This window comes from Poecilia reticulata, linkage group LG20, assembly GCF_000633615.1.
Source record: "Poecilia reticulata strain Guanapo linkage group LG20, Guppy_female_1.0+MT, whole genome shotgun sequence".
Classification (NCBI taxonomy): Eukaryota; Metazoa; Chordata; class Actinopteri; order Cyprinodontiformes; family Poeciliidae; genus Poecilia; species Poecilia reticulata.
This window is the reverse complement of record NC_024350.1, coordinates 12,275,288-12,287,480: the sequence shown is the minus strand read 5'-3', so window position 1 is coordinate 12,287,480 and position 12,193 is coordinate 12,275,288. Positions and strand designations below refer to the sequence as shown.

Here is a 12,193-nt window from a genome sequence, read left to right as displayed (position 1 = left end):
CAAAACAAAAACAGAATTTTCCTCCACTTTTCAATTTTCTCTTATCAAAATATCAACTTAAAATAGTAGTAAAGCTGAACCGATAATGTTCAGTGGTTGCATAAAACAACATAGTGATCAAATTGTGTTTTAACATGCAAACGACAGCTTAGTGTGGCTACACCACCTGAAAACCTTCTGTCAGCTATCAGCTGTTATCCTGAATTATGTCACAGCGTCATGGCAGCACAGTGCTTCCCATACATGGAGGGGAAAAAAATCACAGCAGTCTCTCAGTCCATTGAACAATACAGAATATAAGCAAGCCAAGAACTTATTTATTATATTTTTATATCATCATAAGCCACAAATAGTTTTTCTGTGTGTAACTAACGTCACATATTTTCTCCATTACACTAAAACAATAACTATGGTTGGGTTTAATTCTCTTTCAAGCTCAGTCTTTGGTGTGGGACAGTTCAGGACGCCCCCTTGTGGACTTAAATAATCCCTTCACTCTTTTCAGAGCCTAAGATTTATTGCTGGCGTGTTTTTCAGTGAAGAAAACATTTATAACCCATTACTTTAGAGCAGTAAACTGTCATGCAACAGGAGCATTACATTATTTGCAGGACAGTAGCTCTCAGGGACTGGACCTGGTCACCCCTGGTCAAGCGTCTGATGACTGCTCTGAAGGATCTGTTCACATTGCATTCAATAGACTTTTATTTATTTATTCTTGTTAAATGTTGAACACAATGTATCATTTTCTGTCCCAATGATGTACTACTTGGCGTTGATCTATCACATACAATTCCAATAGTTTAAGAAGCATCACATTTTGCGAGGCACTTTATCGAAAGTGAGTTTTCTCGAGTTTCCAAGATAGCATGGCCAGAAGAAATACGATATGTGATGATGAAATTGGGTTGGGTGTGTCATTCTACATCAACTATGTGGCTGTCTTAATCTGATCCATGTGATCAGATTAGTGCTTTATGCACAGTCATCTAACCCATCCACACATCAGTATTTGCTGACTCTGGACAATAATGAAGATCTGAGGCAATTTCCTCACCTCCAGTAGTTTTTTACCGGTGTCTGTACGTCTCATTGATGATTCTAGCACACACAAAGAACAGGTTAAGCTCAGACGCACCAGGCCGGGCGGGGAAGAGGGCTGTAACAAGTGGAAATGGACTTAAGAGGATTATTGTGGTCGTTAGTTCCCTGCCGGTCTCATTAAGGATGAGCAGCAATGCCGGTGTGAGATAGCACAAATGGTCAGGAACACCGAACGCAATCGAGTCACAACCAAAGTAGAGGTTTTTTTTTTTTTTTTTGACACTGCAATGAAATAAATTAATTGCAACATTCCATGATGACCTGCTGTGGTTGTTACCTGCTGGAAGCACACGGTGATCCGTTTGCAGGCGTGCGTTTGTACCAAAGGACAGTTTCCTGACCAGGACATTGGCAGGCAGCCTACTGAGGGACATGAGGACGAGACCTGCTGGGATTGGCAATGTCCATGCCGACTGGATGGGTTCGCTTCCCTCCATACTCAGTGCCATGCCTCTCAAGCATCTTGCTGTGCCAGGTGAGCAGAAAGAGTTAGGGATAGAACAGGAGAGAAGAGATGGAAAATTTGACAACAGGGTTGAAAGGAATGTAATTATTGCCTTGTGTATTTGGAATGACTGATGCGAAGAAGAGTTGAGCTCTTCGTCCGTTCAGGGTTTGAAGTCGTGGACCAATTATCCAGAAAAACCAAACTCCAACTCAAGCATTTTTTTTTCCTCCCGAGTTTCATTGTTTTTATCTTGTTTTATCTGCCTCGTCTGCTCCTCAGTTTCCATACAGGTGCAATTTTTCCTCTCCACGTCATGCACGTTTCGTTAGCAGCGACATGTTTCATACTTTGTTCCAGGTTCTCATGACTCCTTCACCTTCTGGGTGGATGTGCACGCCCCGGTGGGCCCTGATCAGAAATCTTATGTAAAGTACCTAGCCACCATGTTCAGCGTACTAGCCAAGAAAGTCATGGTGAAGTGGTCAATGACACAGGTACTAATCTCAAAATACAGAAAAGTTACAATTTTGAATATTTGTTCTTCCATGTACGGATTTGCAGCCTCTTCTAAAATATTCTATTTTTATTCCCCAGAACCTGACATTCAGGGAGCAATTAGATGCAGGAATTCGTTACTTCGATCTCAGGGTGTCTTCTAAACCAGGTGAGCCTGGAAATGAGATCTACTTCATCCATGGCCTCTTTGGACACAAAGTGAGTAAAGACGAGAAAGGAAAAAAAAAACAGATGCCAACACTACCTTACAATTACTGCTTAATTTATTATTTCAAATATGTTTCACCAGATAAATGTTTCACCATTTTTCAGCTTATTTTAACAGTTTGTCTTTGTTTTTGATTTCTTGTTTTTTTTTTGCAAGAGTAATGGTATTCTTGCAGTATTGTGTTCCACTAAGTAGGGCATGGAGATGAGCCTGAGTAGCGATCAAACGGCGAGCTTAGCTGTAAACATTATTTGTCTGAAATAAAATAAAAAGTCATTCAAATTGCATACAGTCACCAATTGAGAAATCAGTGACACAAATTACATTTTGTTGAGTGGCATCATCAAACTCATCAAGGAACATCAAATATGTTGGTTAACGTTAACCACCAGTTTTTTTTTTGTTGTTTTTTAGCCCCAATTTAAAGAAACTGTGTTTCAGCTGTTTTTAAATTTTCTGGAAGTTTCTTCCAGATTTGCTTCTTCCGGTTCTGGGGATGCAGAGCAGACCAAAACCAGAACACCTGAGAGTTCTGGAAGGCTGATAAAACAACAGCAGATCTTTAATGTATTGTGGTGCTGAGCCATTCAATGATTTATAAGATAACAGTATTTAAAGTCTATTCTCTGAGCTTGGCTAGGTGTCCTTTCTAAAAGATATTTCTATAAAAGGTATTATTCATTGCTGAATTTGCTTAGAAAACTGCTTATTAAATTTGAGATTTTGCCTCTACTTTTTAATTTAACGCATGACACTTTTGGAGGTTTAAAACTGTGGTCAAACAAGAAGCAGAGTTTATTCATTGCCTGCATTAGCAACAGACTTTTTGTTTCATCCATCCACTCATCATTGGCTTGTCTTCAATCTGTCTGTAAAGGTGAGAGACGGCCTGTTGGAAATTAACTCCTTTTTGAACAGACACAAGAAAGAGGTAAGAATCACTACTTTTCAGTATCTTTTTTTTATAACGCAGATAAACGCTTAGATGGATTGTTGATTCCATTCTGGATTAAGGTCGTGTTTTTGGACTTCAATCATTACTACGCGATGGATGAAGATCACCATGTGTACCTCATCCGTATGCTACAGGAAGTGTTTGGCAGCAAGCTGTGCAGCGACTGCGCAGTGGAGAACATTACTCTGAACTACCTGTGGGAGAAGAAATACCAGGTGAGACCGGAACACTGCAGCAGAACATTTAATCTGGATGTTTTTTTTTCCCTCCAGTCAAGTGCTACAACAGCTTCATTGAAAAGTGAATTTAATGCATGTATGAGAGAATCAACATGTGAGTGTGCGTGTGGTGGACAGATCAATGAATGTCAGGTAATCCCAGCTGTCTTTGACATTCCTAAGAAGGAATTAGAGGTGGGTGTCATCCCATTAACACTTGTTCTGCCTTGCAACTGTACTTTCCCTTTTCTCCGACTTTAACTTTAAGCGCAGTCGTTTCTGTTTGACTTCACTACTGATTTACAAAATCTACAAAATCTTTTCACCAAACTCTCATAGACAAGCTTTATCTTTTGGTTTTATTATTAACGTACATTGTTCTTTTTGTTTTGTTTTGTTTGTTTGTTTTTTCTTCTCCTTGTAAATGCGCAAAACATTTATACGCATGTAAATAGATATGAAAGACTGGCAACCGTTTCTGTGAAAACCCACATTTCTGCGGCTGCTACTACTGAGCGTGTCCAGGGCTCTATCAGATGAAAATAGCCTACTATCATTACTTGTCCTGTGACCCGAATCTTTTGCTTACTTAGCCTACTTGGCAGAGGTACCAGAGATAGTGCAGGAGACAAGAAAAGGAGAGGATGAGTAAACGTAGAGCTGTGCTTTAAGTACCTGAAGGGGGCAGCATTTCTCCTTGTTACGTTTGTCAAATTCAGGACACTTAATTTTCTGTATCTCATTTGTTTTCACAACTACTTCAGATGAACGTCTCATGATTAAATGCTAAGAAAAATGTACATATTGCAGAGCAGGAAATGGTAGTAATGCTTAAACAATAGAAGTGGGGTTCATTCTTTAAGACACACAAAGGAAAGGTAGGACTTAATTCAGGCATCTCATGAGAGAGTCGTAAACTAATATATTAAGGTACAAATATCTTATTAATTATTTCGCCTCTTTACAGGTCATTGTGTTCTACCATCACCCATCAGCTCAAGGTATCCCTGTGATGTGGCCTGGAAATAAAATCCCTGCTCCTTGGGCAAACACCACTGAGCCCAACAAGCTTATACAAGTAAGACCACAGTATTTCTTTTGTTGCTTCTTCACCCTCACATTAGGATAACATCACTATGCATACACAGCAGGTACAAAAGAAAAACTAAACTTGTTTTGTAAAATAAAACATAAACATATCAACCTGGAAGTAGAAAACAGAAAAATCACATATACAGGAGAATAACACCCATCAGCCCACAAACAAGTTTGCCAGGGAAAATGGTTAAATGAGAGTAAAGGTTATGTTTAGAAATGAGAAGTCAAAGTCCAGACCTAATCTAAAGAGATGCTGTACTTGAACCTGAGATGAGAGGCTCTGATAATGTTGGATTGTCCACAGTTAATGAGCAATGATGAAACGTCTCTGGAGTTAAATCTACGTTCCAAATGTCAAATCTAAGAACGAGATCATCTTCTGCCACTTTCTGGGTTTACATGGCAATCAGAACCATTTACTCTGTCTTTTCTATGTTGTCACCCAACTACAATGTTTTCTTCCCCTGCTGCATGCCTCCGTGTCTCAAACACATTGTTTCTCTGCTTACCTAAAATGAAGCCTTTGTGGGCAACGTTTGCAGCTCATCCTTGCGTAACCGTGCAAACAAAATTCGCATGCTCATTTTCTTTCTCAATAAGTTTTTTTTTTCCCCCTCCTTTTATTTTACTTTCTCTTAGTTTCTGGAAACCACATTAAAAGAAAGAAACAAACAGGGATCCTTCCATGTCACCCAAGCCATTCTCACTCCTACGGCCAACACTGTAGCCAAAGGTTTGGTGTGGGGACTGCGTGAATACCTGGTAGAAAGGTAAGCACCAAACTACATAAATTAGTTACATTGTTGTTGTATTTTTAAATCATGTACATCATGCTATGTGCACACATTGTCATCTTGCTTCACATAAATGGTATATTTGTCTATGCATCGATTACGATCACAAAGCAAGGCGCAGATGTTCTCATTTGCACGTCATGCCTCAGATATATCTCAGTTATTTTGTTGAGAAACGTTATGTGGCTGCACTGACTCTCCAGGGATCTACTTCCTCTAGCCTTCAAGCAAGCTCTAAATGAAGCTGAAATCCTGACACAGAGAAAGTATTCTTCATTCCTTCAGATAAGAAAAATATGAGACTAGCACGTTACGTTGCGGCGTATCATCCCGAATGGACTGTACGGAGACGGGAGGTGATCTAATTTTGCACTTCTCGGGAAGTACAATTGCGTACCGCAAGCAGATAAACACATTAGCTTCCAGGTTTTGTTCTGTTAGGCTGTGGCAGGGGGAAATACATTTGGATGTTTAAAGTGATACAGCCACATTAGGTCTGTCTCTGAATGTGTTGTGCCTGATAGGAATGAAAAACGAAGGAATGCAGAGGAGTGACTCCAAGGCAAGAGTGTGGGAGATGCAGCTTGCTTATTTTCTTTGAATAGGTTTTCTCCCACATTATCATATATTTCAGAACACCAACAGCAGGTTAAAAAAAAAAGCTAAAAGGACAATACAAACAACTGACCAAATTAAAGTTTAACAGTATATACTACAACAGTTTTTACAAGTATAACTAACCAGAATGAGAAAATTAACTTTTAATTTCCTTAAAAGAAAATCAAAGGTTTATCTAAACCCATCTTCTGTTCCGACATGCTTCAAATAAAGCATGTTTGGATTTGAAGATAGCTCTAACTTTGTTGTCTCTAATAGCCTGTCTGCTTTTTATCAATCTAGAAACCTGCCAACCATAATGTCTTGGGTTCAGAGTCAACGGCCAGGAGTGGACGGAGTCAACATCGTCACCTCGGACTTTGTGGAGCTCACTGACTTTGCCAACATTGTGATTAAACTCAACAACCTGCTGCTGTCTGAGTCAGAACGCAAACCCAGATGACACATGCCCCATTTTTGACCAGAGGTCAGATGGTTTGGTTTCATGTCTTTCTCCTTGTTTGGATAAAATGGCTTCAGTAAAGCACATGATGACGTTATTGACTTTCAGGAGGTTTTGTAGCTGGCACGCAGGCAGCTTTTCTGCTGCCTGGAGAGCTTCAGTTTCTAATTTAACAACTCAAGTTAAATGCTAGGGTTTGCAGAAATTTTGTAAGCCTTTAAGTATTCCTGGAACTCTTAGATTTTACTTGCAGCCAAGAGGAGTTTGGGAAACCAGGGGTCAGGTTAGAGAGGACGAAGAATAGTTTGTATTCAGTTTTACACAAGAATATACCTCACATCGCTGCTATGAAATGTAGCTGCAACACAGACCACCCATTTCACAAACGCTCCACCTGTTACCACGGTTATAATAATCCTAGACACGCTGTTAATCTTTTACATCTAGATGTGTTATTTATCAAAATGGTGACTAAGATACGAACGCAGAATTTCTATTTACGAACATAGAGAGTAATGAGAAAATGCCCAACATGGAGATCGTAGATTTCCACAATTTCTCTGAGAATTATTTGGCCGGACTTTGGCATCTTTGGGGTTTATTGTCTGGGACGTTCATTCCTGGAAAGTTTTCTGCTGATGTTTTTTTTCATTATACAGTAATAATTTTCAAATTGTTTGTAAATCGCCTTATAACTCTACCCAAACTGATGGTGGCAAGAATTGCGCACCCAAGGTGATCACCGTCTTTCCTTCTTGGCGTCAACACTCGGCTGGCAAACTGCTGACGTTTACTGCTTTTACACAGGAAGTCACCACTGACAATGCCTTGTTACTCCAGTGCATTTGATCAGATGCAGCTGGTTGTAACTGTTCCTCCCAAATCATATAAAAGGGCCGACGTACGCAACTTTTCCATCTCAGCTTTGCATTTGTTTATTTCAAAAATAAATAAAGGTGTTAATTGTCTTTGAGAACAGATTTAAAATAATAAAACCTGGTAGAAACCACATTGGGTTTTTTGGGCGGGGGGAGGGAAATGAGACCTAAATCCCTACCATTTATAAATGGGGTGTGCTCCCTGTTTACAGTTACTGCATGTAGCAGTAAAAGGTAATGAAAAACAAATGCATTTTCAAATTGGGCCTAGCTAGGGATTTTAGCTCTTCACTTTTCCCCAGTGAAGTTTTTATTTTGTTTACTTTTTATGTCTAGGCTTTGGGCAGGGAGTCCGCTGTGTCTCAACATGAATGGCATTTAACAAGCGCTATAGACAGTAACACCTTCAGGGCGTAGATTCTGAAAGGCTAAATATGTGTGGAACTTTTTCCGCAATCCCTGTAAAGCACATGCACCCATAAAAATAAACAGCTACACTTTTTATGGTTACGGTTTGTTGGGTTTGATGCAAAAATAGTAAAAAAAATCAAATAAAAAACAATCCCTTTGGAGAAATGTTGGGAAAGTCTCATCAGAACCTAAATATGTAGCCGTTAAACTATGCACAAGTCAATGAATGCGTATTAACTGTATAAAGTGTTTTCTGTGCATTTGAATGTTTTCTGCATCAGTATGTGTTCCTATGTGTTTTGTGCCTTGTGGATTTAGTGATTACTATGCATCTCATAGACAACAATGCTCTGAATATCTGCACTTTTATGGACACGAAAGAAAAAAAAACGGGGACCAAGACAGCAGAGAATAAGTGAGTTGCCAGAAATCTTATATGTATGGAACAACTGTGTGACAGACTGAGAAGAAGTCAGTAAGACCAAAGCTAAATATCTGAAAAGAAAAAAAACCTGTTATCCTCAGCATCAGTGGCATGTAAACGTTAACTGTGATGTTTTGTTTTATGTACAGGCTTGACCACTTCACTTCACACCCTGCCTGAGTTGTTGTTGTTGTTTTTGTTTTGTTTTTTTCATGCGAAACTGCCTGCATCTGTCCAGGCCGCGTTGTTGACACTGTTGAGTGTGGTCACCGAGCCCTATGAGGTCCTCTCTCTCACACTGAGACACAAGCAGAGGCACTTTAATTGTGGAGTAATTACACATACCATGGCAGGCGAGTGGGAGAACCGAGAGCAGCAGCGTGCCGAACTGGAAGCATTCCTCTGTTGTTTGGATTGGTCCTCTCTCTTTCTCCTCGTGTCCCGCTTTTCTGTTTTCCAGCTGGCTTCCTGGGCTTCAAAGGAGAAAATGACAGCTAATGCGAGATGTTTGTGTTTGCAATAAATAACGAGACTGCTTTTACTTGCGTGTGAACTTCGTTACTCATCTGATTATTATTATTCATTTTCCCAATCAAAGTGGAACGTTCTGGATTCGTGAGTCTCATCCAGCTCGTCAGCCCATTTCCAAACAGTCCAGTACAAACATCTCGCTCCGCATAAATCCTCGGCAGACGTCCTCATGACCAAACATGGTTGTAGTTTTATTAGCATTTCTGGCAGCAGGATTATTGTCACGGTTGGTTTTCACGGTTTGTACGTGTCGAGAGATGGGAACTGTGGCGGGAAGAGAACATCCACACTAATGGGGCTAATGGCTTAACACTAAACCGCCGAGTAAACTCGGTTTCAACCCATTTAACGTCTGCTATTTCCGCGATGTGTTAAACTGAAGCTAACCAGGTCGCTAGCATCTGTGGCGCACAAAATTGCCAGTATTCCTTGACAGACTGTAGTGACTGGGATATTTATACAGCTGTAAAAACAGCTGGAGGTGTATCTCATGACTATCTTTCCTCCAAATGAATTTCCTCCAATTCATTTGGAGGAAATTTAATTCATTTCCTCCAAATGAATTAAATTAAAATTTGACTCGGGCTAAACGAATCAAATTTGAGGAAAACTAACCTTAGTATTTTTCAGTCACTTAGTTTTCCTAAGCTATTTACTCAGACTTTACATTGTAAAAACATGCTGAATGAATGTGTCCATCCCAACGTAACGTTTTACAAAACAAGTTCCTCTGTAATAAAATAAAATATCAAGCCATGAAAATAGTCTGGAAACAAATTATTTCATATCCATGTTCTTATACTAAGACTTTGGTTTATTATTTGTTTTAGTTCCATGTTTTTTTTTTTTTTCTGTTTATGTCATATGATTAAATCTAATGTGTAAGTCTTTAAAATTCTCCTGGATGAAATGGACACCTACGAATTGCTTCCTCTAACACAGGGAAAAGAATTCCTTCCCATAAGGGTCTAGATTTCCTGCACTACCTTTTGAAAACACATGGGAAAGGGGGAATTCTTTTAGGAATGCAATCAGTCACCATGATTGCATAGCCTCAGGATGATGTAACTGGGAAATTCTTGCTAGCACTTACTTCTTACCCATGAAGATATAAGAGAGTGTAATGGGTTCTGGCAAGGCAGTTGGCAAGAAAGAATGTTAAAAGGAGCTAGGAGAAAATATATATAGTGTTAACGGTTAGCTTTGTTAGCGCTCCAATCGTCTATAGCATCAAAAGACGGCGCGCCATGTTGAACCCGTGTGAAATTTTATAAATATTGAAAGCACAGAGCATGCTGGTAGTAATACTTCCTGATTGTGGGAGACCAAAACCATTAAGAGATTTCCTTCTGGCCATGTATCTCACTCATGCATCATGAAAGGCAGTGTAAAAAGTGGAGAACAACTTCTTCTTCCTTCTAACTATAAACTCTTTTACTTTATTTGTCTGCTTTCTTGTACTGAAATTTTCACAATGCCACTTTTGTTTTACCACACACACACAACCCACCCACCCACCACCACCACCATTTTATTGCCCAACAGTTGATTTGTGAGCATGGCAAAAACCAAACTCCTCATGCCTCAAAAGTTGTTTTCGGTTACAGCTCTAAATAAATCTTCCCTTTTGTTCAATGCAGCTGCTTTTATTAAATGGCAAGAAGAGAAGAAAAGATTGCCAAATGAAACAACCCATCAGGACTGATGGCACGTACTTGTTACTCAGAATGATGCACAACTGGACATGTAGTTGAGATGTGCACAATTGTGCACGTAGCATAACACAAAAAGCAAACTATACCATTTGAATGTTCTCCACAGGAAGCGTTACATAGAGAAAAACACTGAGCGTCTGTAAACGTGATGACTGAACATGCCTCCTAATCTGAATATGCGTTGAACTCTGTGTTTTTGCCTTGATTTGTTTTCACTTTCATAAGTTCAATCTGTTTACTTTCAATGTAATTTGTTCTTTAAACATAATTAGCGCTTAGTAAACGTTTTTAAGTGTTATTTTACTTCCTATAAATTTGTTCTGTTGTGCACCACCTCTTATTTAATGTTGGATTCAGATGCAACCATAATATATAAAGGCAATTACTGGCTGATGTGTGACAGATTACTGTGTGCGTGACATATTTTCCCAGCAAAAATGCAAAAAAAAAGTTTAAATATTTTTTATATATATGATCCAGTCATAATAACTTTTAAAACTATAAGCACACAACTGGTGTATTTGTCAACCTGTCTTTTTTAAACTTAAACTGAAAAAGTCCACTTCCACCTTAGACCACCTCTAACGCCAAACCAGCAGTCAACAGGAAACAGTGATTTTATTTTTAAAATAATGGTTTCTGAGACCTTCTTCAGCAAACACGCAACTAGCAAATTAAGGCTTCCACTTCTTCCTTTTTTTATTTTATTTTATTTTTAATAGCAAACTCCTGACAGGCCACTGGAACACAATGCCAGAACTTCAATTGCATTCTCAGTTTGTGTGCCAGAGGAGGGACAAAAAAAAGTCAATGTTTATCTGATATCCAACTCTTTGATGCTGGAACTTGAAACTTTTTATCTTTGTTTGTCCACAGGAACATTCAATCCCCCCCTTTTTTTTAAAAATAAACCCCGAATCCTTGCAGCTGTTTGCCTTTGCGTGTTTACTAAAGACAGAAGCTGCAGAAGGAATTCCTTTCAATATTGCTATCACCCGCAGCCAGTGGTGGAGAAAGTACTCAAAAAATGTACTTAAGTACAAATACACAGACAAAAATGTACTCAAGTAAAAGTAAAACTACTACATTAACATTTGTACTTAAGTAAAAGTAAAAAAGTCCTGGCTTTTAAAAATACTTAAGTATTAAAAGTAAAAGTACTTGCTGAATGGATTACCTAATCGCTAAYATCATTAAGTGTACCGATCGTATTTAATTTTAATACATTAGAAAWGTGCCATTTAATGAACAATGTCACAGATAAAGCATGTTTTTATTATGTTWACTCTSTGTAACATAGTTTAGACTTAGATATGTGATTCTATGCATCATAATTTCAGGGATGGAAACATCTTGTCTCCTGTCCTAACATAACATGAACTTCACTTTTTTTTGCCACTGGTGGCATTTATTTTGAAAGAAATCCAACAGAAAGGGGATGGACAAAAGGTGGGTGTGAGAGGACAGGCAACCAAGGAGCCACGTAGCAGAGTTGTAGTCAAGACCACCTACCCAAGAAGACCAACGTGACACAAAAAAATTTACTTTTACCTATCAAAATTGCTTCTCAAATTGATCTGAAAGATCCACATTCCCATAAAACACCTAGATATTAAATACTTAGAGCTAAAATAAATTTAATCGGTAAAGATCCGTCCAGAAGAATCAGATTGTTCCTGAATGTCATATCAATGCAGACTTTGGTCACAGCGTTGTCCAATGCACGAGTGACAACTTTTTTTCATGGCAGATACATCTTCTCCCGCTCAGAGGAAACCACTGCGCATGTCGGGAGCTTCACGTGCGAGTAAAGGTGGAGCCGACTATGAGGGG

At 39.0% G+C, this 12,193-nt stretch overlaps 1 protein-coding gene across 2 annotated transcripts; it reads left to right on the top strand.

Annotated features, from left to right (window-relative positions):
* The first annotated feature begins 1,079 nt into the window (after positions 1 to 1,079).
* plcxd2 (phosphatidylinositol-specific phospholipase C, X domain containing 2) lies at positions 1,080 to 8,450 on the top strand. 2 transcript variants are annotated; one of them, XM_008438703.2, is made up of 8 exons: positions 1,080 to 1,579; positions 1,910 to 2,046; positions 2,147 to 2,266; positions 3,154 to 3,207; positions 3,366 to 3,446; positions 4,417 to 4,527; positions 5,187 to 5,317; positions 6,242 to 8,450. In XM_008438703.2, the coding sequence occupies exons 1-8, from the start codon at positions 1,477 to 1,479 to the stop codon at positions 6,399 to 6,401; spliced, it is 897 nt and encodes a 298-aa protein (XP_008436925.1). In that variant the 5' UTR covers positions 1,080 to 1,476; the 3' UTR covers positions 6,402 to 8,450. The 2 variants fall into 2 exon arrangements, with proteins under 2 accessions (XP_008436925.1, XP_008436924.1); XM_008438702.2 differs by having other exon boundaries at positions 3,291 to 3,446.
* Positions 8,451 to 12,193: the final 3,743 nt, after the last annotated feature.